Source organism: Myotis nattereri (assembly GCF_964212035.1).
Source record: "Myotis nattereri genome assembly, chromosome: 18".
NCBI classification, from domain to species: Eukaryota; Metazoa; Chordata; class Mammalia; order Chiroptera; family Vespertilionidae; genus Myotis; species Myotis nattereri.
Window position 1 is genome coordinate 32,153,285 of NC_138093.1, and position 26,551 is coordinate 32,179,835.

The 26,551-nt window shown below is 48.8% G+C and overlaps 1 protein-coding gene across 3 annotated transcripts; it reads left to right on the plus strand.

Annotated features, from left to right (window-relative positions):
• Window positions 1-2,163: 2,163 nt before the first annotated feature.
• CD34 (CD34 molecule) lies at window positions 2,164-26,303 on the plus strand. Of its 3 annotated transcripts, none has more exons than XM_081111808.1 (8): window positions 2,164-2,421; window positions 12,706-12,888; window positions 13,860-13,984; window positions 15,513-15,593; window positions 23,080-23,230; window positions 23,480-23,532; window positions 23,850-24,014; window positions 24,842-26,303. In XM_081111808.1, exons 1-8 carry the CDS (start codon window positions 2,343-2,345, stop codon window positions 25,025-25,027), a joined length of 1,023 nt encoding a protein of 340 aa, XP_080967934.1. In that variant the 5' UTR covers window positions 2,164-2,342; the 3' UTR covers window positions 25,028-26,303. The 3 variants fall into 3 exon arrangements, with proteins under 3 accessions (XP_080967934.1, XP_080967933.1, XP_080967935.1); XM_081111807.1 differs by having other exon boundaries at window positions 2,230-2,421; window positions 13,731-13,984; XM_081111809.1 differs by having other exon boundaries at window positions 2,274-2,421; window positions 13,731-13,984; window positions 24,717-26,287.
• The last annotated feature ends 248 nt before the right edge of the window (window positions 26,304-26,551 follow it).

Genomic DNA, 26,551 nt, shown 5'->3' on the forward strand with positions numbered 1-26,551 from the left:
CTGTGCAAGGGAGAAGGAGGCAGGTGAGTGAGGGTGCTGGATAAGGTCAGTTTGAATCAGCCATCTGTCTCAGTTTCCCCATTCCACTGGCCAAGGGATTTTCCTGGCTTCTTACTATCTTGACTCAGTTGCTGGTAGGTTGTATGTGCTTAGAGTGAGGAGTCTCAGGCACCCTAGAAAATGGACAGAGTAGCCAGCTATCACCCAGTGTCATCGTTCTGGTGTCACCCATAGCCTTGCAGGCCAGCGAAGAACAGCTCCAGTTCTTAGAGGAAGGGATTTGTCAGCCTCCCACCCACACTGGTATTTTCCCTCCCTGAAGTCTGATCTCCACTTCGTACCTAGCATGTCTTCTTTCTGTGCCAGGGCTTCTGAAACGCCCATGTGCACAGGAATCACAGAGTGTGCCTATTAAAAGTGCAAATTCTGGAATGTCCCCTTGGTTCTGTGCCTGCCATGCTCTGAGAAGTTCCGCTCTGTAGGATCATTCTCTCTGCCCTTTGCTCCTAAAGCTAGTTCAGAAATTCAGGAGCTAGAGACAAGTTCGTTCCTGCTTCCCTTGGTCCAGCCAGGGAGACAAACGGCATTTGAAGTAAGCATAAGAAATGACTGAGAATGAAGGAAGAGCCAAGTGGGCCGAACTGGTTTTCATTGTGAAGCAGGCCCAGCTCCTGGAGCTGAGGGGTGTGTGTGTGTGTGTGTGTGTGTGTGTGTGTGTGTTGGGGCAGGGGAGGGGCTAAATTGGGAGTCCCCAATTACAAAGGCCTGATTTAAAAATGTATTTTGCAGCTCGTTCGGCCCCCCAGCTGCAGGCCCTGGAGATCACAATGTGGTCAGATTGGAATCACCATTGAAACACATTCAGACCATACCATTGTGTTTTCTCAAATGTGCATCTTAAGCCTTTGGCTTTATCGTGTGATTAAAGTCTTTGTTTCCTAGTTAAAGGAAAATTGAGGAATCAGATCAGAAGAGGGAGCCTGGGGTTTGTTTGTGGACCCGGACACCCTTCTCCTGTGGAAACACCGAATTGATCGTAGGCCAGAGGAGGACCATGAAGATAAACCCACTTTCCTACTGCGAGGGGGTCTGCAGACAAGTAAGTCAGGAAGGATCAGAGGGTGCTGGCCTGGCTTCCTTTCTCCCCCTCCGGGCTCCGTGGTGCAGACAACATGAAAGAGACTAGACTGGGCGTTGCTAATCCTACGATTCCACTCAGGACCTCAGAGCATGTTCTCCCAGACTGCGTCTTATCTTGTCCCCTCCCTGCTGGCGTCATCTGCTCCTCCTGGCTCCTCTCTCCTCCAGCCTCACCTCCCAGCCCAATCTGTGACTAGGCTGCCTGCCCAGCTCAGTGTCTGCAGTTCAGTTTACCAACATCCTGGACGACTGGGGAGGAATAGAGGCTCCAGGATCAACCAGATAATAGAGGAGGGAGGCAGGGAAAGTCCTATTTCTGACGGGAGATCAGGATGAAGCCCCTGAGGCTGGGACCCTGGGCCCGACGACAGGGGATCCTGGAGGAGGCATCCATGTCCCTAAGGGAGTCCTTTGTCTTTGTGATGATGGTGACAGGATCTAACCAGGTGGGAAAACATGGTAGGGCTGGTCCCAGGAGAAAACCTTTAAATGAACACAAATAGACAGATCTCGCAGGGGGAAAAAAATGAAAAGAAAAAGAAAAACGGACAAGGATGGTTTGGACGGGTAAAATGCATAATGGCAGCCACTTATGTGTCCCTCTCACCCATTATGCTTCATTAACATGCAGCACAGTCTCCACCTGCCTATCATTAAATGCGCCCGCTTACACGTGGTAAGTTTTCCCTGATTAGCAAAACGCTCACACTTGGAAACTCAGGTCCTCACAGAAGAGTCCTTCTGCAAGATTGTTCTCGGCTTAAAACTTTAAAATAAAGAAAATCAAAAAGGAATAGAACACCAAAAAGAAAAAAAAAAGTAAGAAAAAAGGAAATTTGCTCCTGCCCGGGCCACCGGCACGGCTGACACAAAGGGGTTAAAAGTTAAGTGGAAGTGAGCTTGAAGATGAGGCCTCTACATAAACTTGAACAAGGCATCTGGGGCCCACACAAACCTCCACCTTTTTTGGCCTCGAAGGCGGCAACCCCAGCCTCCCTCCCCACGTCCTCCGCCTTTGGGACCGCGCAGGGAAGCTCACGTTAGTGGCAGCCAAGGAGAGGGGCCGGCCTTGCCAGGACCAAAGAGGGAGGGGAAGGGAAAAGCAAGAATCGCCCACCCCGCTCCCGGGAGGAGGGGCGGGCGTCCGAGCGAGCGAGCAGAGTCTCGGGCGCTGTGCATCTCCCGGGAGCCGCGCGGGAAGGATGCTGGGCCGCAGGGGCGCGCGCGCGGGGCGCGGGATGCCGCGGGGCTGGACCGCGCTCTGCCTGCTGACTCTGCTGCGTGAGTACCCGCCGCGCGCGGCCGCCGGGCTGGACGGGGAGGGCCGGGCGCTCCGCCCGCTGCGCGGAGGGCAGGGACCCTTGCCTCCATCCAAGCCCCCCACGCCCAGGGCCGCTCCAGGCTTCGGGGAGCGAGCCCCTCACCTGTGACTCGGCGGCGCTGGGACGGGCTGGGGAGGCGACCACGCCGCGAGCGTGCACTAGCCCAGGTGTGACCCCGCGGCGAGCCCCAGGCGTCCCGCAGTGGGACAGCGCGACTCGCTGGAGTTGCCTCTGATAGGCAGCCCTTTGAAGGTGCCGGTGCCCCTTCCCGTTACCAAAGGTGCGGAGCGCAAAGTTGCAGAGAAGGGAGGAGAGAGGGGAGGAGAGGAGCAGCCGAGTTTTGCGGCTGATGAGTGAGAAGCAGCCGAGTTTGGGGGCCTGAGCGTGTCGCGGGGAAGGGGGCCAGGCGCCTACCCAGCCCTGGGACAGGGGGGACCCGAATTAGACGTTGAAGGAAAGGGAGCAAAGCCACCTGGGACGAGGCCGCGGGCGCAGCGCAGGAGGCCCAGGAGGCAGGCTGAGTTAGGTGAGGAGGGGAGTATGGAATGGAGAACAACCCGCGCGAAAATCCTTGCACCGGATCGCAAAGTGAAGTTACAACTCGCTCTTCCGACACCCACACCCATTCCACTGCAAGGAAGGTGGTGGTGGATGGAGTTTGTTCTCCCCGCTGCCTCCCTCTCCCACCACAACTCCTCCCTCAGGCACCAGCTCAGGATTGTTAGGTCTGGGGATTTTCCTTCCCTGCCCGCCTCCTCCAACTTCTAAAACTAGTGGACAGGTCAGAAGACTAGTGGACGCTTCTCCTCGTCCATAATGCTCTGATTTCTTAAGTTCTTGCTCTCAATTTCCTTAAAAACACACAAACAAACCCACACACAATAGGGCGCTCCATAAATATTCCTTTCATTTGGAGATAGCATTCTCTATCTCATTTCATTGCACTTAGAAGGTTTTAAACACTGTAACTTGTTCTCCCTTTTGCTCAAGATTCGGCTCCCAGGGCTCCCAATTCTCTACTCTTCCCAAAGGCCAGCCAGCAGGGGCCCACAGAGTGGTCTGGGCCAGCCAGCTGGGCCCCCGCTCTCAGCCTCCTTTCTGGGTCCACCCAGTTGGAGAGCGACTCATTCTGGACTGGAGGAAGCTCTAAGTTAGGCTCTGGGTTGACCTGTTTGGCAGCCCCAGACTTGCCCTTTGGGGCAGGGAAAACGCTGTCCCTGAGGTGTGCAAGCCCTAGCGAGGGGATCCCCCTGGGTGAGCTGATCAGAGGCTCTGATTCACATCAGATGCTCCTCTGCTTTGACTCCACAGCTTGTGATGATGACCTGGTCCTGGGCCCACCCTTTGCTTATTTCCTCAGCTGGCCAGGCTCAGCCTCGCCTGCAGCAGTGGAGGTGCGGGGAGCAACTTAACCTCTTCAAAACCTCAGGCTGACCTGTCGAGAATTTCAGTCTGGGGGTGAGGGATGGGGCATGCGTCCCGATCCTCAGTCTTGCCAGATTGCGCCGGCCGGTTTGGCACCTCTTGAGAACTTTCTAGGGTGTGTTGTTGTTTTAAGACTCGGAGTCGTTTTCTGTCCTGGGGATATATTGTGGAGTCCATGAAATGAGTGACTGTACCTCGAAATGCTAACAAAGGGGCGTTGCAGAAATTCTGGGCTATTATTACTGTGAAATTTAGAGCAGCAAGGGGTGCTGTGGCTTTCTCATCACCTGGACACAGAGCTTTGTTCTGAGAAGTTCTTTTTCCTGTCCCTGGAAGAAGTTGGCATGGGGATGGGCATAGCAGCCAACCTAAAGTAGACTTTCTTTGTTGGAAATGGAGCGGCTCTGGGTGGCGGTGAGAGGCATTGCCACACCAGCTGGGGAGAGGAACCCCATTTGTCAGACTCAGGGTTTCCCTCAAGCCTTCCGTGGCCAGTCCCACCCCTTCACATTCCTCTTCTTCCTTTGAGTCCTTCTGTGCCTGCAGACCCCACACCCATATCCTGTCTGGGGCCACATGTAAGAGGGGGGAGAAAAAAGAAAGAAAAGGGAAAAGAATTTTATCAGATATTTTCCAGAGGAGAGAGGACTCCACCCTTTGAGTCTCTGCCACATGGTGACTGAGGAGGAGCAGCCTGGGGACCTCTGACTAATTCAGTGGCCCCCAGTCCTCTTCCTTGTAGGGCCAACCCTGCTGGCACAACCTCTGCGAACGCAAGCCTTCTGCAGCATTCCTGCTTGACAGATAAAAACAGGCCACCGGGGCCTTCTTTTCTTATCCCTTTGGCTCCACCTCCTGGGAGCCTCATTCACTTATCCTCAACTCCTTCATTCTCTGACTGTCTTCAAAAGCTCAGGGCAGAGGGTGCCAAACTGCAGCTGATAAACTCCTGCCAGTCTTACAAAAACAAACAAAAAGGAGGAATAAATTCCACTCCTTATGGTCTCATGGCCTGCTTTCCTTTAGACCCTGGGCAGGCAAGCCCGGGCTGACTTTCAGGGCTGGATGGTTACCCAGCTCCACCCTGAGGGTGCCTGGGCCTCCCTCTCTCATTGACTTGCCTTGATCTAAGTAAATGGCCCGAGTGTGGAGAACTGAACATGTGAAGGTATGGGACCAGAACAAAAACACCAGCCTCCAGAAGAAAATGCTCAGAGTCACTAGAGCAGAATTTCCATATTTTTCTGGGCTTTGACTTCGCTAATGGGAACATTTTCTTGCCTCCTCAGCAAAGAAATAAAAGCACATTATCTATGACTTGTAGTCCCCAAAGCCCCCAACTCTGCTAAAGGGAAAGATGTGTGCATCTTGGGGGATGCATCCTGGGACCTACAGGCCAGGGCCCACCTGGGAATGAGTCACTCCCCTTCAGGTGTAAATAAAGGAAAGGCCTTTTGGCTTCATTGGAAAGTCTGCTATTTGTTGATTGGGGAGAGTTGGGCGTGGACAGAGAACCTATCACTGACACCTACAGGGGAGCAGCCTCTCTAGGTAGCCAGTTCCATTGTTCAAGAAAATCCCTTAAATAGTCTTTGGATGAGACAACCTAGACCCCCTGGACAAATTTAGGATGTGCAATTCCGCAAGAGCTTGACTCGCTGAGCATGATGAAAGAAAGTTGAACTTTGTATTTGATGAGCCTGAGACAAAAGGCTGAAGTACTCCAGAGTCCAAGCAGAGAGAGAGAGAGAGAGGAAGGGAATGCCTGGAACAGTGGAGGGACAGTGGAGGGTGGAAAAACCTGGCTAAGAGACCTTATGGTGCGATGTGGATGTTTAGCACCATCGTGTCTAGAATTTCAGTTTTGTCACCATCTCTTGTCGGCTGTGCTGTAATCTCGCCCCAGGCTCTCAGACCTTCAGTAAGCACAGGGTAGCCTATGTTAGCAGTCTTCTGGGGAGAATAAAGGAGTGGGTGCTTGGCTAGCCCACTCTGAGGTAGTGCAGACCGAGAATTGCTGCGGCCTGCGGATGGGGAGGCATAGCTCTTCCATCCAGGGGTCAGTGGCAACCAGGAAAATGCAGGAAGAGGTGACTGGGAGAAATGGAGGCCCAGAGGAAGCTCAGGATATTGGGGTTCCACAGTAAGTGGATGGGGTCCAAGACACATCATTTAAATAGTAAAGGGATGTCTCAGTACACGGGGCACACTCAGGCCTCAGACACTTGGTTTAAATTCAAACGTTAGCTTGGCCTCTGATGTATAGGAAGGATCAGCCCAGCTCTTTGTTCTAAGCCAACGAGGCCCAAACTCCTGGAAACGATAACAAGGATGCTTCCCGAATGCTTCCAGGAAAGATGGGCGGCTCACCATCTTGCAGTTCATTCCATCTTTTAAAAACTAACCTCATTATTTTAAGTTTCTCTTTGTCTTGCAGTGAAATTAGCCTTCCTGCAACGTCTAGTCATTCATTCCAATTCTATTTTTTCTATTAATTCACAGAATCATTCTGATCTTTCTTCATGACAACCATTTTCGACCTTTCTAATCACCCCACTAGATTATAAACTCCTTGAGGACAAGGATGTATTTAAATTCTAATGACGCTCACCCCTAATAGTGGAAAGGAATCTTCTCTTATTTTGTGCTTCCCACAGCTCTGTGCATGGTCCCTTGTACGTCACTGGTGCTTATGAAAAATAAGAATAAAATGTACCTTGAAGAAAGTTATTTACTCTCCCTCCCAAATTCTTCTTTTCTACATCAGAGATTATAGGAAAGGGACAGATAGTAAATATTTTAGACTCCCAAGGCATGGTGCTCTCTGCTGCATATTGTATTTATTTTATTTTACAACACTTTAAACACATGAAAGCCATTTTTAGTTTACTGGCCACGGTATAAACAGCCCATGGGCGGGATTTGGTCCACCATCTGCAGTTGCCAACCACTGATTGAGATGAAATAACAGTAGGACCTCAACCATAGGACTTGGTTTCTAGAACTCTCCTTATTCTGGTTAACTTCCCATGGACACTCCCTAAACTTCCCCTTAAAATATAGTCTTAAATGAGACCCCTCTACCTAGTGGTGGTTGGTGTGACCGTACCTAACACAGTCTCCATTCAGTCCATTTTGAACTCAGGACTGTGCTAAGCGCTCTGAGTAAAACAAATGAGTAGAAGAGACAGTCTGGCACTTGAGAAATGTATAGTGGAACTGAAGTGGCAAGACCTCTACTCAGGAAACAGCATATATGATTTGTGCTCCATAAGTGATGGAGATACACGTCCTCAGGTCTTGGAGAAGCAGAAGGAAAGGGGCCTACACTGAAGATAACCACTATTACTTGATGTTTACCAGATAGACTAGCTGCTTTACACCCCTTTCCTCCTTTGTTCCACAAAACAACTAGGAAGTAGGGACTATTTTTATCCTCACTTTACAGGTGAGGTTTAAAGAGGGGAAGAGGCCGGGCTGGTGTGGTTCAATGGTTGAGTATTGACCCAGGAACTAGGGAGTCACAGTTCAATTCCCAGTCAGGGCACATGCCGGGGTTGTGGGCTCAATCCCCAGTGGGGGGCATGGAGGAGGCAGCCGATTTATGATTCTTTCTCATCATTGATGTTTCTACCTTTCCCTCTCTCTTCCTCTCTCTGAAATCAATAAAAACATATTAAAAAATAAAAACATAAAGAGGGCAAGAGGCTTCCCAAGGCCCCACTGCCGAGCATGGTGCAGAAGCCTGCCTGCTTCCATCAGGGTTTGAGAGCGGAGCCTGAGCTCTTTGCTTCCAGGCTCTGCCGTCTTCTCGTCAGCTCAGGAGTGGGCTCCCAGGGAGGCCCCTGTGCTCCTTCTCCCTAGGACTGCATCTCTATGAGCTGAGACACCCAGGAACTCCTCCAAGAAACTCCTGGTGGGCTGGCTGCTAGAATTTGAAAGAATGGGCCGAATGGGGCTGACTGGCTAGGAGGTCAAAAAACAACACCAGCAAAAAAATAAAAATAAAAATAAAAATAAGCGTCTAAGAAAAGTAAGATCAAGGACAGGAAAACCCAGTCTCCTAAGGTGTGGAAATTGAGTTATTTAGGTAGCCTTTCTGAATTGCTGAGGATTTTAACCCCACACCTACCCCCCTTTAAAGAGTAACAATAGCTTCAATTTACTAGTTATAGGTAGAAATCCTATGAAAATGTATTTTAGACTCTTTTGCTTCCTTAAGTGTACCAAAACAATAGGACTTTAACCTTCATGCTTCAAATATATCATGAAAATAATTTGCTCAAGGTACAACTCAGTGACATTCTAATGCTTATGAAGGTGTACATATTTATTAACTCCTCCCGTAAATGATTCCAGGCTAGTGTGTGGGTTTTGATACTCATGTCTGTTTTTCATTTATTTCTGTTTCTTCACTTTTAGCTGCTGCTTCTCCTTATTTATTGTTTGTTTCCAAGGGTCTCTTTTTAATTTTTAGCTTTAGCTAATATATCAAATAAGCAACTTGAGAGTATTGTGTGTAAAACAAGAATAATTGCCTCTGAATAAGTGCCTGTAAGTTAAACGGGTGACTTTTGCTACATCAATTTTGTGACATCTGACGTGCCTTCTGAGAATCCTCGTATTGCCAGCTCCCTGAGGCCTCGTCTTCTTCTCTTGCTCCATGTCGAGAGTTGAGACCACACAGCATACCGCGGGTCTTCAGTGCAGGCCCCTTTCCTTCTGCTTCTCTAAGACCTTAGGACTTGCATCGCCATCACTTGCAGAGGACAAATCATGTAAGCTGTTTCCTGAGTAGAGGTCTTGCCATGTTAGTTCCATTATAAATTTCTTGAGTGCCAGTTAATAAAGATGGGCTGAGAAGTAAACAAGATGGCATTTCCTTCTATTTGAAGTTGTACTCTCATACGGTCTGGTGGAGGCCTATGCCTCCAGTCTAGAGTGGAGTGGATGGAGTGCCGGTCTTACCCATCGATTTTAAGAATCTGACTGGTAGGCTGCTGTCCCTCCGTGCGGAGTAAGGGAACTGACCTTTCAGATAAAGAAAGGTCAGAGTCAAAGGCTTAATGCCATGGCAGTGTGGGGGAAGTAGGACGCAAAGAGGTCTGTGGCCCGTCTTGATTCTTATAAATGTCATTTCTTCAAGACCCCAGTCTCTTCAAGGGAACGAACTCTATAAAAGGGTCCCTAGAGACTGTGAAACCAAGAGACTCCCTCACTGGTGCTCCCTGGATTGCAGCACCAGGCCAGGATCATCTCCCAGGGCCCTGCCGAGGTGCCCCCTGGCCCTACACCAGCTTATGCGTACCCCGCGCTTAGCCTCGCCTTTCTGTTCTCCATCTCTCTTCAGCTTCCCCAGCATCTCCGAGGCTTCCCTGCTCACCCTAGGCTCAGGGACACAAATGTGAGGTTGGGGTCCCGTTGCCATTTGCAGATGGACCCTCAGTGCTCGGCTGAGGGGTGGGTGGGAGGAGGCCGCGGCAGCCGGGAGCCCGACCCTAGTGGATTGGTAGCTGGCCCGGGCCTAGGGTTGCTTCACTCATCTGGCACAGGCACCTCTGTCCTCAGAACTAGCAGCAGGTCTCTGGACACATCTGGAAAAGTTCAAAACTGTTTGTCTGGGTGAAGGAGGCCCTGGGGGAGGGGGTTCAACAGCATGACATCACCTCAGCCAGGCCCAGCTTCCTTCGGGAAGAGAAAAGGGCAGGGCCAGGCTGGGCCAGATGGGATTCCCAGGAATGGGTGTACTGGAGGGGAAGACGAGGAAAGGGCGGGCAGGAAGAGTGACGTCAAGGGGGATTCCAGCGGTCCCTTGCAATGTACCTGGAGAGGATGGCTTCTGTTCTTATCACCTGCCCCCTACAGTGAATCCAACCCTTAGGGGCAGATTGCTGAGAGGGTCCTACTGAAGGACAGAAGGAGACGGAATCTGCTCCCCGTCTATTTCATTTTGTTAAACTCACTCCCTGCCTAAGCCAGACAGGAGCCCTCCCCCCCCACACACACTCCCCCCCCCCCTTTACTTTCCAGAGAACGGAGGATGCCTACTGGTCCTGGGAAGTTTGGCCCCCTGAGTCAGCTAAACCTCCACGGCCCCACTGCTCCTCGCCGCGCATGAACTATGCCTTTCTTCTCTGCCCAAACCCTGGCAATGCAGGTTCTCACCTCTAAAACAGAGAGAGCGGTATTACTCTGTCCTCCTGCTCACCTGCCACGTAGTATTCAGATGGCTGTTGTCCTTGCCCTTAATAGCAGTCTTCCTGCGGCAGGTTGGGGAGGGAGGCAGATATGGGGCAAGAGAGACTTGTCGCCACTTCTAGGGACACATTCTTGGCCCCAGGTTAATTGCCTTAAAATTGAAGACGAACTTCCCTCCTGTTGCTGGGGGAAGGGAAAGGTGTCATTCGACGTTGCTTTTCCCTGGAAACCTCGGAAAAAGGCACACCTGGCTCTCAATCGGGAACATTTAGAGACAAGCTTTGGGGACCCTCAGGAGCCTCTCCTTGAGGATGGCACTGCTGGGTGTGAGCCCTGGATCTCCAGTCCACTGCGGACATGTCCAGGGCCCAAGCCAGGAGTACAGTGGAGGCCCACACACTACATGTCTAAACACATCAAAGTTATAAACCAAGCCAACTGACTGATAAATAAAATACCGTCTGTTCTCCTACCTGGGGAAACATACCTTCATGGCCACTGCAAGGCCAGGTTGGCATGTGAGACTCTCACAGTCCTGGAACTCAGTCCCACAATGCGGCTGAGCAAGAAGAGGTGGCCCTTGGTCCTAGCCCACCCCCCTTTTCTCTTCTTAACCATGACTCTGGCCCGCACCATAAGGGATCTTCCACGCATGCAAGGGTCCCTCCACCCGCACGCTTATGTTCTAAGCCAGGGGTGGGTAAACTTTTTGATTTGAGGGCCACAATGGGTTCTTAAACTGGACCGGAGGGCCGGAACAAAAGCATGGAGGGAGTGTTTGTGTGAACTAATATAAATTCAAAGTAAACATCATTACATAAAAGGGTACGGTCTTTTTTTTTTTTTTTTTTTTAGTTTTATTCATTTCAAACGGGCCGGATCCGGCCCGCGGGCCGTAGTTTGCCCACGGCTGTTCTAAGCCTTTGCCCTGCAAAGAGCCACCCCCCGGCCGCCTCTGGGCCTGGCGGGCGCACACTCTGGTGCTGCAGCTCACCCTCCGCAGGATGGGCTGGGAGAAAAGGCCCGTGCGGGTCCCCCAGTGAGTAACACGTTCTAGGTCTTCTGGCTCCCAGTGCAGATTCTGGAAGGGAGGCTCCGTCTCTGTGGGCACCGTGGTTGGAGGGCAGTGCAGGGCGGGAGGAGGGACAGAGTGTGGGCTCTAAAGCTCAGGGTCCAGGCGGGAAGCGGCTCCTCCCTGGGTCTAAAGATGGCACTGCTGGCTGGGAACTAGGAAGCATGGAAGGGCAGGCACCCTCGGGAGGATCTTCAGAGAATAACTAGATCCAGGGACATTATACTGTAGCAAGTTAGCATTCATCTCACTGATTCCCCCAAGAACCCACGTAAGGAAAGAACCCTCACTTTAGAGATTTGTAAACTGAGACGCGTGCACACACACATGAAATTGCAGAGTTACTGGCAGAGCCAAAACTAAACTCTCCGTCTGCATCTGATGAGAAATCGGGCCTGATGTTCTCCAGTTCATCAGCTAGATTTCTAGGGCAGAGATTCCTGAAAGAAACCTTAGGGTGGCTGGCTGCTGTTCTTCAACCAAAGGAAAGCAGAATCGGTTTAAAGGCCATGAGGGAAAGAATGCGGGGAGTTTGGGGATGGGAAAGTCTGGGAAAAAGAGAAGAAATGTAAAGGGACTGCATAGAGGATGGTATGAACGTAGTGATTGTTCCAAGAATTAAAATGGTGGTGGATGGAGAGTGAGAAAAAGAGAGGATACGTTAAGAAAGGAATAGAGATATATCCTCTCCACATTTTAGATCTCTGTAATATTTATTCAGGTATACTTTGATATTTTAATATTTTACTTAACATGTTATGAACATAGCCTCACGTACTCATATTGCTATAGTTTTCCCATATCTCTTTATGTATAATGATTATGTGTCTTTGGTGCATATGACATTTATCCTATTGTAATTCATTTTAGTTGCTTGCAACTTTTCCCTCCTGTAGATAATCCTCCTATAGATAATACTCTACAAGCCACTCGGTGCATACAAGCTTTTCTTTCCCTATTTCCTTAGGAAAAATCTAGTCGTGGGAAATTAGTTTCCTGTCCAGGAGGAGGTTCTTGTTGCTGCTGCCTTGCCATGGGTGGCAGGCGATGTTGTAACGCTTCACGAATTCGCATATCATCCTGCGCAGGGCCCAGGCTAATCTTCTTGGTATCATTCCAATTTGAGTTTATGTGCTGCTGAAGCGAGCACAGGATATTCTGGATGGAAATTGAATCACACCCTGGCCAGTTCTCTCAGTGGTTAGAGCATTAGTTGAAGGATCAAAGGGTTGCTGATTTGATCCCTGGGTTGGGGCATGTGTGGGAGGCAACCAATCAATGTGTCTCTGTCACATCAATGTTTCTCTCTCACTCTCTGTCCTACTCCCTCCCCTTTCTCTCCCCCCACCCCTAACTCTCTCTAAAAATCAATGAGAAAAATATCCTTGAGTGAGAATTAACAAAAAATATATATATAGAAGAAGAAGGAGGAGGAGGGAGATGGGGGGGAGGAGGGGGAGAAGAAGGAGAAGTAGAAATTAAATCAGGTGATATCATGAGGCTCCAAGACAATTTAGGTTCTGACTTTTCCTCCTTGTTTCCCTACAGCCTCTGCATTCACAGATACAGATAACTTGACTACTGTTGCCACAGAGCCATCTACTCCAGGAATGCTTTCAGCTCTTCCTACAAATGCATCCAACCAGGAACCCATAACACAAAGGACTCATGAAAGTACCACCCTCTACCCTGTCTTTCAGAACAGCAGTGGGACCACAGCAGCCATCTCAGGTGAAAAGTGTCTGTCTTGGGTCCCAGAGGGATGCTGCTGGTGCTTGGGTAAAGCATTAGGACATTTGCAGACCGCCCTTCCTGCGCCTGCTGACCCCCATAGAGGGAAATACAAGCTCCTATAATAATGGCTTGGGCATCTTGTTTAGGATACCCTGAAGTAAGTTCTAGATCAGGGGTGGGCAAACTTTGACTCGAGGGCCACAATGGGTTCTTAAACTGGACTGGAAGGCCGGAACAAAAGCTTGGATGGAGTGTTTGTGTGAACTGATATAAATTCAAAGTAAACATCATTACATAAAAGGGTATGGTCTTTTTTTTTTTAGTTTTATTCATTTCAAACAGGCTGTTCTAGATCATTCTTCCTCCAGTGACAGCGTCCTCAGGCCAATGCCTTGGCAGCTGATCCTGATCAGTCATGCTCCTCGTACTTCTGCTCTCATGCTGAGTCGGGTTTAGTGATGAAACAGGACTAGATGAGAACTCCCTAGAGATCTCTGACCTCTCCTGAGTGAAGGGAGGTGTGTACGGCTTCAAATTGGTGGTCTTTGACTTCACTGGAGTGGACCAGCATCCAGTTAAGTTTCAGAATCCTGAGGGAATTCTAATACACCTAGATTACAGCTATGGTTCCAACAGCTGGCTTGAAATGAGTTCTGTAAGGGTTAGGCCATAACGTAACTCTTAAATCCCCAAATTCCCTCTTCTGGGTTGAAGACCATGCCAATGTCATTATCTATAAGGTCCTCACTCATGACAATGAACTGAGATGTGTGTGTGTGTGTGTGTGTGTGTTTATGCAAATGTGCTCAAATGCACACTTGTGCTTTGGTCTTTTCCAGAGTCTACAGTCAACTTTACTTCTACCTCTGGGATCACCCCAGTTCCTGGAACCGCGAACTCTTCTGCCCAGACACAGACCTCTTTAGCCAGCATAGTGCCTTCCACCCTAACCAACTTTTCAACTTCAGAGATGACCTTGGAGCCCAGCATGTCACCTGGAAATATTTCAGACCCAACATTCAATAGCACCAGTCCTGTGGCATTTACCATTGAACCCAATACATCCTTTTCTTCTACCCCAAGTACCATCAAGGTGTGTGAATTAGGCCAAAAATGGCAGATTTCCCCCTCATTTCATATACATAAGCAAGCTCTATACTCCCCTTAACAACTTCTCATCCCAACCAATAAGATTTGGGTCATTAAGAATTAGCATGGGCCCTGGCCAGTGTTGCTTAGTGGTTGAGTCCCAAGCACTGAAAGGTTAACAGTTCGATTTCCAGTCAGCGCACATACCCAGGTTGTGGGTTCGATCCCTGATCAGGGTGTGTATGGGAGGCAACTGATGTTTCTCACATCGATGTTTCTCTCTCTCTCTCTTTCCCACCCTTCTTCCCTCTACTTTAAAATCAATAAAAAGAATTAACATGGAAAATATCCAGCCTAAATATTACTGGAAGGGGTAGAAAGAGGGAGAGGGGTGGAGTCAGGTGGCAAGGCTGATCTGTGCCATGGGAATTGCATTTCTAAGGAGTAGAGATTAAAGGGGATTCTCTTCGATCCGTCCAATCCTCGCTGTTTTTTTCTAGTACCTCTTGGTCTGGGCTTTGATTAGGGCCCCATTCCCCTTTGTACACATTTAGAAACCATCTTTCATTTAATGGGGCTGTTTTTCCCAAAATGCTTAGGGCAAATACCATTTCCTCTGTGTGAGAGGGTTTGGCGGAAATGCCAGGCATAGAGAGGCAGTGAGGAATGGAACAACCAGGGATGGTGAGATCACCGGCCCTTCTCAACCCTGGGACTAGTGACTGGCAACAGCTTCCAGCACGGAGGGTAGAAAATATGAAGCCGGGGGACTTGGGAGCGGGTGCTGGAGGACCTGCCTGGCTTCTTTTTTAAAGGAGCTAGAAAAGGAAGGTGGACAGTCCTCGGGGCCAGGAGGACACTGAGCCTCGCCAGGATCTGCCCGGCCCCCATTATCTGTTTGCCTATACAAGGGGAGGCAAAAGTAGGTTTACACGTGTGAGTACGCAAAACATATAATTTATTCTTGTATTATGATTCATTGTATTATTTTTGATATAACACCTGTAAACCTATTTTTGCCCACCCTGTATGGCCTGACTGCGAGTAAATCATTCACTGGAGGAAAAACAGCCTGCCCTGCCCGCACATATCTCTGCACAGTGCGTGCCAGTGTTTACCAAGTTTGCAAATAGCTGGTATCTGCTGGGACCGGCGGTGAGATGGAGGAAGAGAGTAAGGCTGTCATAAAGCTCTAGTCCTCTAACAAATTTTTATGCATTTATTTTATTTTATTTATTAAATTTATTGGGGTGACATTGGTCAACATAAACATACAGGTTTCAGGTGTGGGTTTCTGTGTTATAAGATCTGTATATGGCACCATGTGCCCACCACCCAGAGTCAGATAGTCTCCCGTCACCTTATTAGGACCCTCTTCTCCCCCCCACACCTCTCCCCTTCCCAGACGACTTTTTAAAATTCTTTTCTCTGAAAGTCTCTAAAGAATATACTTCACAGAAATCAAACTGGAAAAGAGGTGGGGCAGAAATGAGAGGCAAAGATGCTGGCTTATTTACTTTGTTTTAATACAGGGAGACATCAGATGTTCCGGAGTCAAAGAAGTGAAATTGACCCTGGCTATCTGCCTGCAGCTAAATGAGACCTCCACCTGTGTAAGTCAAATCCCCACCCCCATGCCTTGCCTTCCCTCTCCTCTCCTCCCACAATTCCTTCTCAACCCCCTTAAACCATTTGTACTAGATGGACTGTGGTGGGGTCTTAGCAAGGTCAGGCTACTTCCAAAATGAGCTTTGCGTTTAGGGAGTAAGAGGCCCCATCTGGTGGACAAAAAAGATAAAGATGATTCTATTTAAATGTAGTTTTTACCTCCTCTGGTATAGTCTCTATAGTACATTTAATATATATAGTCAGATTTAAGTTTGATTTTATATTAAGAAAGTCCTTCATGAAATATAAGATAGTCACCTAAAATATTAATTTCTTTATTATATTTATTTACATATAACTTTAGTCCATATAGAATTTCTTTTTCTGTAATGCTGTGTTTTTCATATAACCATTTCCCAAACTTTATTTCTTTCTTTGTTGATCAGAATGCTTCTTTTAGCTTATATTAAATTTTCATATGTCACAGGGCATATTTTGACAGATATTTTATTTGTTCAGTTTGCCTGTTATAACATTTTTTTAATTATTATACTTTACATTACAGGACTTTTAATATTTAGCCAGGCAGGTCCTTGCTCTATCAAAAATGAAAAGTACTTTTTATTCTTTTAGAAAAAATTTAGGAACATCTTGTCAAGATTTTTTTTGATTAAAATTTTAATTGAAACTAAAATTCATATTTTTTCTGTTCTTCTCTTATACTATTCAGCATCTTGGTTTTTTTAGTTTTTTAATTTTTTTCCACAGGTTTTATAGATTTCTTAAATTTATCTATAATATGGACTTATTATGTATTATAATTAGTTATTGTTGGGATATCAGAGTTAATTGAGTTTGGAATATTTATCTTGAGGTTAGCCATTTTGGTTAACTTGCTTATTAATTCCAGGAGCTTTTTAGTTTATTTTTTTTCTGTTTTTAAGGTAAGTTATTATGTTACCTTCCACAATCTGTTGTTTTTCTCCTCATTTTTCGTAGTTGTGCCTCTTGTTTGAGTTTCATGTCTTAGTGCATTGGTAAGAGTGTACAGTGTCGTGTTCATTTTTAATGATACAGTAGACCTCCTTACTTTGTTTCAATAAACCTAGTTTCCTGACAGTAACAAGGCTCTGGGTGAAGGATGGGATGACAGGAAGAGTGGTATTTACTTACAAAAAAAAAAAAAAAACCCCACAAAAATAGTTTCCTTATAAGTTAAGAATTCATTTAAAGGAACCATACATGTGATGTGAGGCATACACCGACCCGGAAAGGGCTAGGAATTGACTGTGCTGTAGAGCGCATGAAATTACCTATTTTGCCTATTCTAACTACTGACATCTACCTGTGATTATTAGGTGGGTGGTTCTGACTCACAGAACTTTTAAAATTATACCTTAGAGAATTAACTTAGGACTTTTAAAAACAAAATAAATTGTGAAGACGTAAGTTCACACAACGGAATAACTAAGTGCAATTTGCAAAAGAGCTAACTTAGACACGAATATAAATTCTCTGTGTGTTCCTGATGCTGACTTCCAACTCATCTCATTAAAAAAAAAAAAATGCCAAATCCTTTGCTAATTCTAGCTCAGGAAAATAATCATCTCCCCCTCCCCCTCCCACCCCCTCTTTTGCCTATCATCTTGGTTGAACGCTTATTTTCCTGTGCCAGAATGCTCATTCTTTGTACCAACAATTTAGAGCTGATTGCATCACCTTCCACATGTCTGTCCATTTCTCTTCAAAGTTCACATTTAACGAGGGTCATCCTATAAAACAAGTGCCAGGAACTTCCTGCTACTCCAGAAATAATTCCTCTTACGTTGCTATGACCTCTTCCACCCTGCGGTCTTGGCTGTCTAGTCCGTGTGTGGCACAGCTGAGGAGATCTGCACTCTCCTCTGAGATGTGGGGAGGATCCGTGAGCATCAGTGTGGCAAGGGAGCAGCTCCCCCGGGATTCTAAAGAAGGCTTCTGCTCTGCTTGCCGCGAATCAAGTGTATGGTAGCAACAGTGGAGTGCTATCGTTTCCCTGGTGGGTCTACCATTATCGATCCCCCTTCCTTCCTGAGGTCCCCTCTTCCCCAGACCCTAAGCAGCAATGCCTCCTATGATTCCCCAAAGTCGTTTTCCTCAGCCAGCCATCCTTGTTCTGAATTTTTAGCCACCTCTCTTCTTGTGTCCCAGATTCCTTTTCCTTGAGTCCTACATGATGGATCATCGGTCGGTTCCCAATGCTGATGGTGCGGTGTTAACTGTCCTTAGGCTGCTTTGAACTTTTGATGTCAGAAGGCCTTATGGTACTGGTTCTGACCATGGGAAACTTAGGCCCTACTCACAGCCTAATGAGAAGCATGAGCGTTTGGATTCCCCTAACATCATGTCCTTGAATACGTAGGTAACGTTGGCGTGCTCCTGCATCTGTACTCCCAGGAGAGAAATGCACAAGCATCGCTCTCAGCCATTGAGACTCTCGTTCTGTGCCAGTACCTACTGAGTATCCAGCGTGTTAGCTCTCGCTGTGTGGATTCTTCTGGCTTGCCTTCCACACATGCATTCTGTAGACGTTTGTATCCCAACCACCCTTCTTTCACTCCCCATCCTTCACCTCTAGGCACACATCCCCTGTATGATCCAGGGAGAGGAAGGGCGAGCCCACGCTCTTCTCAGGCACCTGGTACCACAGCTCAGAACCCTCATTAACAGAACGTGTCACTCCAAGTCTGACTTTCATTTTCTCTGCTGCAACCTCAGGTTAATTAAGTTTTTGTGGTTGTGGTTTCTCAAATTGTTCCCAAAATGTGAGGTTACTTTATTCTCTTCTGCCATACCCATTTTTTTCCCAGGAGAATCCACCAAAAAAATATTTTTAATGGCAGTAAAATACACATGACATTACCATATTTAAGTGTACAGTTCAGCAGTGTTAAGTAGAGTCACCTTGTTGAGAAGCCAATCTTCAGAACTCTTTTCATCTTCCAGAACTAAAACTCCACACCCATTAAACAATGTCCCATGCTCCCCTCCTCCTAGCCTCTGGCAACCACTATTCTACTTTCTATTGCTCTGAATTTGATTACTCTAGGTATGTCATATGAGTGGAATTATACAGTATTTATCTTTTTATGACTGGCTTATATCACAGCATAATGCCCTCAAGTTTCATCCATATTAGAGTCCATGTCAGAATTTCCTTACTTTTTAAGACTGGATATCTTTTCCTATTGCATGTATATACTACATTTTGTTTATCCATTCATCTACTGACGGACACTTGGGTTGCTTTCATATTTTGGCTATTGTGCGTAATGCTGCTATGAGCATGGGTATACAAATATCTCTTCAATGCCCTGATTTCATTTCTTTTGGTTATATAACCAGAAGTGAAATGGCGGATCATATGGTAATTCTACTTTTAAATAGAGTTTATGTTTTCCATAACAGCTACACCATATTACATCCCCATCGACAGGTCAAAAGGGTTCCAATTTCTCCACATCATTGCCAACACATGTCATTTCCTGGTTTGGTTTGATTTGGTTTTGTTTTTGAGTAGCCATACTAATGGGCGTGGCTACTCTCTCATTGTGGTTTGGGCTGGCATTTCTTAACAATCAATGACATTGATCATCTTTTAATGTGTTTATTGGCCATTTGTACATCTTATTGGAGAAATCTCTATTTAAGTCCTTTACCTGCCAATTTGGTTTTTAGAATGACCTTTCTTTAGAATCAGATCTGTTTGTACAGAGGTTTTATTTACTCAGCTAGCTCACCTCACCCTTATTCTGTCCCACTGACTTCATCGGAGGCAGATTGCACATCATATCCCCAGCCCACGCCTTCCTTGCCCTATGCCCCAACACGAAAGGTCAGTTTCCATGCAGAAAAACAGCTTACAGATGGAGGACTGATGAAGACAGTGTGTTTCTTGGAAAGAGCCTGGAATCTGGAGACAGCCTAACTTCGTGCCCTTGGTCAGCTGTGCACTTGTTGTGTGACTTGTCGCAGGTCCTTTAACTAGTCCAGAACCCATATGTACATAGAGGTTTTGCCTGCATTTTCAAGCTCACACCAAAGTAGATAAAATTATTGAGAGAGAGGCAGCACTGGGAAATATCTAAATGTTATTTAGAAAAATTCCTGTCCTTCTCTCCCTACTGTAATGCTTAGCAGGCTTCCTTGACAAGCTAAGAGTCCTTGCAAAGTTCGAGGGTGCTACTCTAGAATGGTTGGGTGGTTTTATGATTGTGGTTATTATTTTTGCAAAGAAACTTTGCAAGCAGATGTCGTCGGGGGCTCACAAATCGGGTTCTCATGAGCGAAATGGCGAGGCTGTGGCCTCCTCCTGCCCCCTCTCCCATGATGCCTGCCCACAGCCTCTCTTGGGGAAGGATGTTTATTTCAAGCATCCGGAGAAGCATTGTGCTTTGTTCAGGATCCACCTGCTCGTCTCCAGGCTCAAGCACAATGCACTGATGCCGAGTGGGAGGCTGGCCGCCGTTATTCCCTTGAATTTAGTCCAAGAAACCAAGCAAGGGGCGGAGGGCCTCCGTGTGAAGGCCAAACCAGTTGGGATGCTAGGTTGAACAACAATGCACTTTTTGTTTATTTGGTGCTATGCTTAGTTCAGTCTGGGTTCCACGTTATGTAACATACACCTGCTCCCACACTAAGGAGTCTTACAGTCTGGTCAGAGAGAAATGACAAAAACAATAAGGCAGAATGTGATTAAACATCAAAATGTGGATTCTAGATGGCAGAGTACATAAGGGATTGCTATTATTGATAGTAATAGTAATGGCTGCCATTTTTCCAGTGCCCCTGGAGGTTTCAAAAGCCTGCTGGGCACTCGTCATACAACACCTCCTTACTCACCTCAACAACTCAGACTTCAGCTAAGGACCCTGACACTCGGACAAACTGCATGACATGAACGAATCTAGTCACTAGCAGAGCAAACGTTGATGCGCATTCTGATGGGAGGTAGGACCGGCTTCAGGGAGGAAGTGGGATTTGGAGGGATGGGGAATCCAAGGGAGAAGATAGTGTTCTTCATTCTCCTGCAACTAGGCTTGTGCCAGTCACAGGCTCTCATGCCCCTGAGCTTCCTCATGGGGGTTCCCCCAATCAAAGGCCTCTGCCCACTGGCTCCTCCTCTACACTTTCTGCCTATTCTTCAAGGCCTACATTGAGACGCTCTGATAGCCCCACGCCAGATGTGTGCTCACCCTCCTCTGAACGCCCATAGCATCTTAATTGTACCTTTCTTTGGTAAACTAGGTCTGTGACCTCTTGGTCTCTTTTTGCTTCCGTTTCTTCATCTATAAAATGAGGAGAATGACAGTACCCATTTCATGGAGTGATGTGAGGCTAAATGAATCAATATGTGTAAAACACTTGAAACAGCGCCTGGGACATAGTAAACTTCATTTATGTTCATTGCCATGCACACAAACCCGGAGCTTGGACATGTAGAATTCATGCTACTCTCCCCCAGCCCACACACATACCCACCACGTGACACACACACCACATAACACACGCACCACTTGACACAGGTTTTCACACAGCATCGTATATTCAGGGCTTGATAAATGTCAAGATCTGATTGAGGTGCAGCTTCTTGGACTCAGCTGCTTGAAGATGGTGCCACCTCGCTTGGCTTGTCTTAATTGTGCAAGAGCCTGACCCTCTGCCCCTCTCAGGAAGGAGACATATTCCAACCAGAGACACATCAGAAGCCCAGCCATCCAGCAGCACTTCCCTGCTTTTCATTCTGAAGGGATGGCGCTGGGGAGGGTGTAGTGCTCACAGAAGCCAGGTGCGGCTCTCAGAAGGGACATGGGCCTCAAGAGGAAGGAGACTACTGAGTGTGTCCAATGTGGTGTCCAGGCTACCTATAGCAAGGAGCCAGATTTTTCCAGAAGCAGAGCCTCTACCCAGGACTTCACAAGGGAAACCTGCAGAATTCAGCCTTTTCCTGAGGGGTGAAGCAGCCCTGGCCTGAGAATCCATGTCTCTGAGACCTCAGCTCCCAGAGGCCTTCCAAGGCCGCCGATGGACTCATCTCTCTGTGGCTTGGAGGTCAGCGAGGCCTGCTCTCCCGGCCTCATCCAAGCCCAGTGAGTTTCACTCAGCTCCCTAAAACTCCAGCTGATGGAAGCAAGCTGGGGCCTGAGGCCAATCTTGACCTTGCCTTGTGCGAGAGCAAAGGAGCCTGGGTTTTCCTGCCTTGGGCCAGGGCAGTAGGAAAATACCCAGGCCGCCGTCCAAGCTGGGAGGGCCCTCTGGCCTTGCCACAGAAGCAGTCCTACCTACAAACAGGAAGCTTTCTCCTCCACGTAGGCTCAGTTTGATGGCCCTCACACGCCCCAGCAGTTTTCCCCTAACAGGAAGGCGGTCAGAGCTGTTCAGGCATTTCCTCCTCCGCCATCTGCCATCCGGACAGAGGAGAGTCTTGGTTTCCACTCCCTTCCTGTGCAGGGGAGGCCACTCTGATTGGAGGCTGCCAGCACAACCCTGGGGCCCTCGAGAACGGGGTGTTGGAAGGCACAGCCAGGGCCCGGGCCTGGCTCACGATTGAAGAATTATCAGAGTTTATCTGCCGAGCCTGAGTTCCTGAGTAGGACCCAGTTCCTCAGTATGGACCAGTCAACAGCCTGGAGGAAGACCTCTGAACCTCGAAAGCACGGGCTCCATACTTACGTTTTAATAGATATTTGTATTGATTTCAGAGCGGAAGGGAGAGGGAGAGAGAGAGAATCATTGATTGGCTGCCTCCTGCATGTCCCACCCTGGGGATTGAGCCCCAAAAGCAGACATGTGCCCTGACTGGGAATCGAATCATGACCTCCAGTTCATAGGTTGATGCTCAACTACTGAGCCACACTGACTGGGCAAGGGTTCCACACTTTTAATGGGAAAGGGGGATAGAGGCTTGACAGAAAGACCATTTCCCTTTGCACCGTGACCTTTGTGAGATCCCCTTGGAGAGTAAGAGGGGAGGGACCCAGGATCCTGTCGAGTCTATAGTCATAGATTTTGTCTCCACTCCTCACCCCTCTTGGGTTTTTCCTAACATTTGGAGCTACTCTAGCCTTGACACAAAAGATTTTCTCCTCAGTATTGCGCTGTTAATATTTGTTATTATTGGCAAGTTCTTTTGAATTTACTTTGAATAGTATATGTGGGCAGGGCAGTCCTTTTATAAATTTGTTCTCTGGCATCTTACACCTAAGACACTAATAGATACATGTTTTGGTTCCGAGAAGTTTTTTTCGTGTTTTTTCTTATTGTGTTCTTACACACACATAGTTCGAGGTGTGTTGTTTTTGTGTGTTGTTTTTTTCCCCCCAGTTGGAATTTTAGAAAAAAGGGATCCTTCCTGTGGAGGATTTAACCAGAATTATTGTCAAGACTCTGGATGCAGTTCAGGGCATAAGAGTAATTTCATCTCTTGCTCGCCCTTTTCCTTGGTCTTCCCAGGAGAACTTTAAGAAGGACAAGGGAGAGGAGCTGACCCAAGTCCTGTGTAAGAAGGATCCGGCTGAGGCTGGGGCCAGTGTGTGCTCCTTGCTCCTTGCCCAGTCTGAGGTGAACCCTCACTGCCTGCTCCTCGTCTTGCCCACCCAAACAGGTAAGGGGCACGTCTGTCTTGGGGGCGAGGAAGGGAGTGGGGCTGAGGTTAGAGGATGCTGGGGAGAAATCAGGCATCGTAACTCAGAGAGTGCAGGGGCTGGGGGGCAGGGCTGGGCTGACTTTGGGAGAGGCCGTCCTGAGATGAACCACCCTGGCCATCAGAGCATCTTCTAAAACAGCTTAGGAGGACAGAGCAGGATGGGCTGGCTCAGCTTCTAGATTCAGCGACCCCTGTTTCTAATTCTAGAACGGAGCAGCAAGTTCCAACTTCTGAAAGATCACCAATCTGACCTGAGAAAGGTGAGTTCTCGAAGATGTTGGGTTTGGAGTGTTCGCTGGAGTAGGGGAGAGAATAATGATCCTCTCTGGACTTCCCATTCCTCCCTCTCCATCCTCTCCAACAATCTTGACCTTCCTATGCTGAACCAAAATCTCACAGTGCAGCTTGATGAAGAGATATCAGTCTGAAATCCTATTTAGGAAATTCCTGAGGTCCATGTCTTCCTGTGTTCACCTACTGTTGGGTCACACACATGGGTCTAGTGTGGGCTGGACTCCTTTCTACAACCCACATCCCACAAGTGACTAGGCTGTATGTTCTGTGCCTTCTCTTCCAGCTGGGGATCCAAGACTTCATAGACCAAAGTGTGGAAAGCCACCAGCGCTATACCCCCAAGACCCTGATTGCACTCGTCACCGCGGGGATCCTGCTGGCTGTCTTGGGCATCACTGGCTACTTCCTGATGAACCGCCGCAGTTGGAGCCCCACAGGAGAACGGCTGGTTAGTTCTGGGGTCCAGGCCACAGGAAATGAGGAAGATGGTGGGCTTCCGGGGCAGCCCATGAATGTCATGTCAGGGGAGGAGGGATTCCGGAAAAGGCACTACTTGTGCCCTTCCACGGGGATAGGCCAAGCCTACACATACTGTGGCCTTGGATGAGTCAAAACAAGACGCAGGGTGGGCCAAAAGTAGGCTTACAGTTGTTTGTATATTCCATAATGCAATCATTAAGAAATAATCATCATACAAGAATGAACTCTGTGCTTCCTGTACTCACAACTGTAAACCGACTTCTGCCGATTGGGGAGGGGGACTGACTGGGACCAGCCCACCTCACTGTGGTCGCCGGTGGTCCCTGCCATCGACTTATTCTTTTCACTGGGATAGTTCATCCGGGCACGACCGGAGCAGCCTGCTGAGTCAGCCACTTGCAAACATATTACATGGCCACGGGTGCCACTTGGCTCACAGGGGGCATGTGGTGGGAAAACATACTTTAAAAAAAATATGTTGGGGGGAAAAACCTATTTTTGACATGTTCTGGATGAGGAAGGAATGGCTGGGGTTTGACTGGTGGCCTCTGGCCGGGGTGGGGGAGGGGGTTGGGGGGGTTGTTGTTACATGTCAGGGAGCCGGGTGTCTGGGGCGCTGGCTGCCGGCTGGGTGGCGGTGTGGTGCTCTCCTCTATCCTTTCTCCTCTAGGAGCTGGAACCCTGATGGCTCTTCCGGAAGAAAGGAGTCTGCACAGGCAGCCGCCCCCTCCCTTCCCCCACCGGGTCTCACTCCCCTGCTCGCAGATAATGCTCCTTTATTTATGCACTGTCTAGGGGGAAGACCCTTATTACACGGAGAACGGTGGCGGCCAGGGCTATAGCTCAGGCCCGGGGGCCTCCCCCGAGGCTCAGGGAAAGGCCAGTGTGAACCGAGGGGCTCAGGAGAACGGGACCGGCCAGGCCACGTCCAGAAACGGCCATTCGTCGAGACAACACACGGTGGCTGATACCGAATTGTGACTCGGCGGGTGGGGGGCGAGGCGGGGCGATGTCTGCGGGGAGGGGGCCGGCCCTGCCGGAGGTGCCATCCCTCGCCTTGCACCCTTTGCCACTGCACACACCTTCCGTGGCCATTCCTGGGGCCCTGCCCTGCACCATAGAGGGGTTCTCTCCACCTTGGGGAGCGGCAGGTAACCCTTTATGCATTCAGCTCCCTGAACCCAGACGCTGGGCTCCCTTGAGGAAGGATGTGACGGGGAAAAGCCAAAGCTCAGAGAAGCTTCCAGTCGGAGTGGATGATCCTACAACCTTCACACTTGGCCCCTTTCCTCTCCCGCATCTCTGCCTCGTTCTGGGAACTCCCGGGAGAAAGCATGGGCTTTTCTGGGCTACAGTTTCCTCCCAGGAGGCCTTGCCTTTTACTGTTTCTTCCTTATATTTTCTTTCTTTGCTTTAAGGAAACCAAAGCAGCTCACTACACCTGCTCTTTCTTATGATATAGCCAGACACCATGTACCTTACGCCCCTCCAAGTCACTGTGGACCCGTCACCTGCTTCCCTCTTGCTCTCCAAGGCTCCCCCGAGCTCCGGGGTCCCCCCACCTCTGTGTGCAGAGGCCGCACAGCTTCATGGCTGAGCCTGGACCGGGGCTCCGCGTTGTAGAACAATGTCTCTGTTTGGGAGACGGGATGGAGGTGCATGGACACATGTGTTCCCACCCGTGGGGGCAAGTGGAGGAGAGCACACAGCTCAGTGCTGGTCATCCCGGAACCTCCCAGAGCCTCTGCGCGGGCCCCTTCCTCCCAATGGTCAGAGTGGACAGGAACACGGGACCACATCGCTGAGCCAAACCCCCTGACCTGTGCGCATCTCAGGAAGCCTCTTGCTCTTAGGCGAGGTCCTGGCCTTACCCTCTGATCTCGATGGCTTCCTCCTCCCCCACCCCCCCCCCCCGATTCCTGGGGTGAGCTGTGTCCTCAGGCCCCCAGCAGACTCCCTCTGTCCCTGTCTCCCCCACCCTGACCCCCTTCACTGCTCTGCATCCCCTGGTGGTCAGGGCCCCAGGACAGCCACCAGAGGACCCTCACCACAGCCACCTCCTTTGTGGGTGACCCAGGTCCTCATTTTGTGGGTTTTTTTTTCCAGAGGGGTGAGCAGGGATCCTGATTTCAATGACGGTTGGAAATAGAACTTTCCAGAGATAGGATGATGGGTAGATTTTTTTTCTTCTGAATAAAGAATGGTGTGTAAATACTGTAATTAAAGTAATAGTGAAACACGTTTTTCTGTGGCTCTGACCCAGCTGGGTGTGTCTGAGTGCCAGAGCGGCCCGTCTCTCCATCCGCTCCGCTGGACTGTGTAGGGAGGACCATCTCCGGACACAGGTACCCACCAGGATGCGGCCCCTTGGGATAAGCCTACCAACTACTCCCCTGTCTCGGGGGGAGACGGGGAAGGCTCACGGGGACGCTGGACATCTCTAGTCATGGAGAGAAAGACTGACCGGAATGCAGAGCCTTCAGGATGGGGGCTGGTGTGCTGACA

Coding starts and splice junctions, on each gene's coding strand:
- CD34 (XM_081111807.1), top strand. CDS start 2,343: ATGCTGGGCCGCAGGGGCGCGCGCGCGGGGCGCGGGATGCCGCGGGGC. Junction 15,594..23,079: donor TAAATGAGACCTCCACCTGT/GTAAGTCAAATC, acceptor TGGTCTTCCCAG/GAGAACTTTAAGAAGGACAA. Junction 24,015..24,841: donor GCCCCACAGGAGAACGGCTG/GTTAGTTCTGGG, acceptor TGCACTGTCTAG/GGGGAAGACCCTTATTACAC.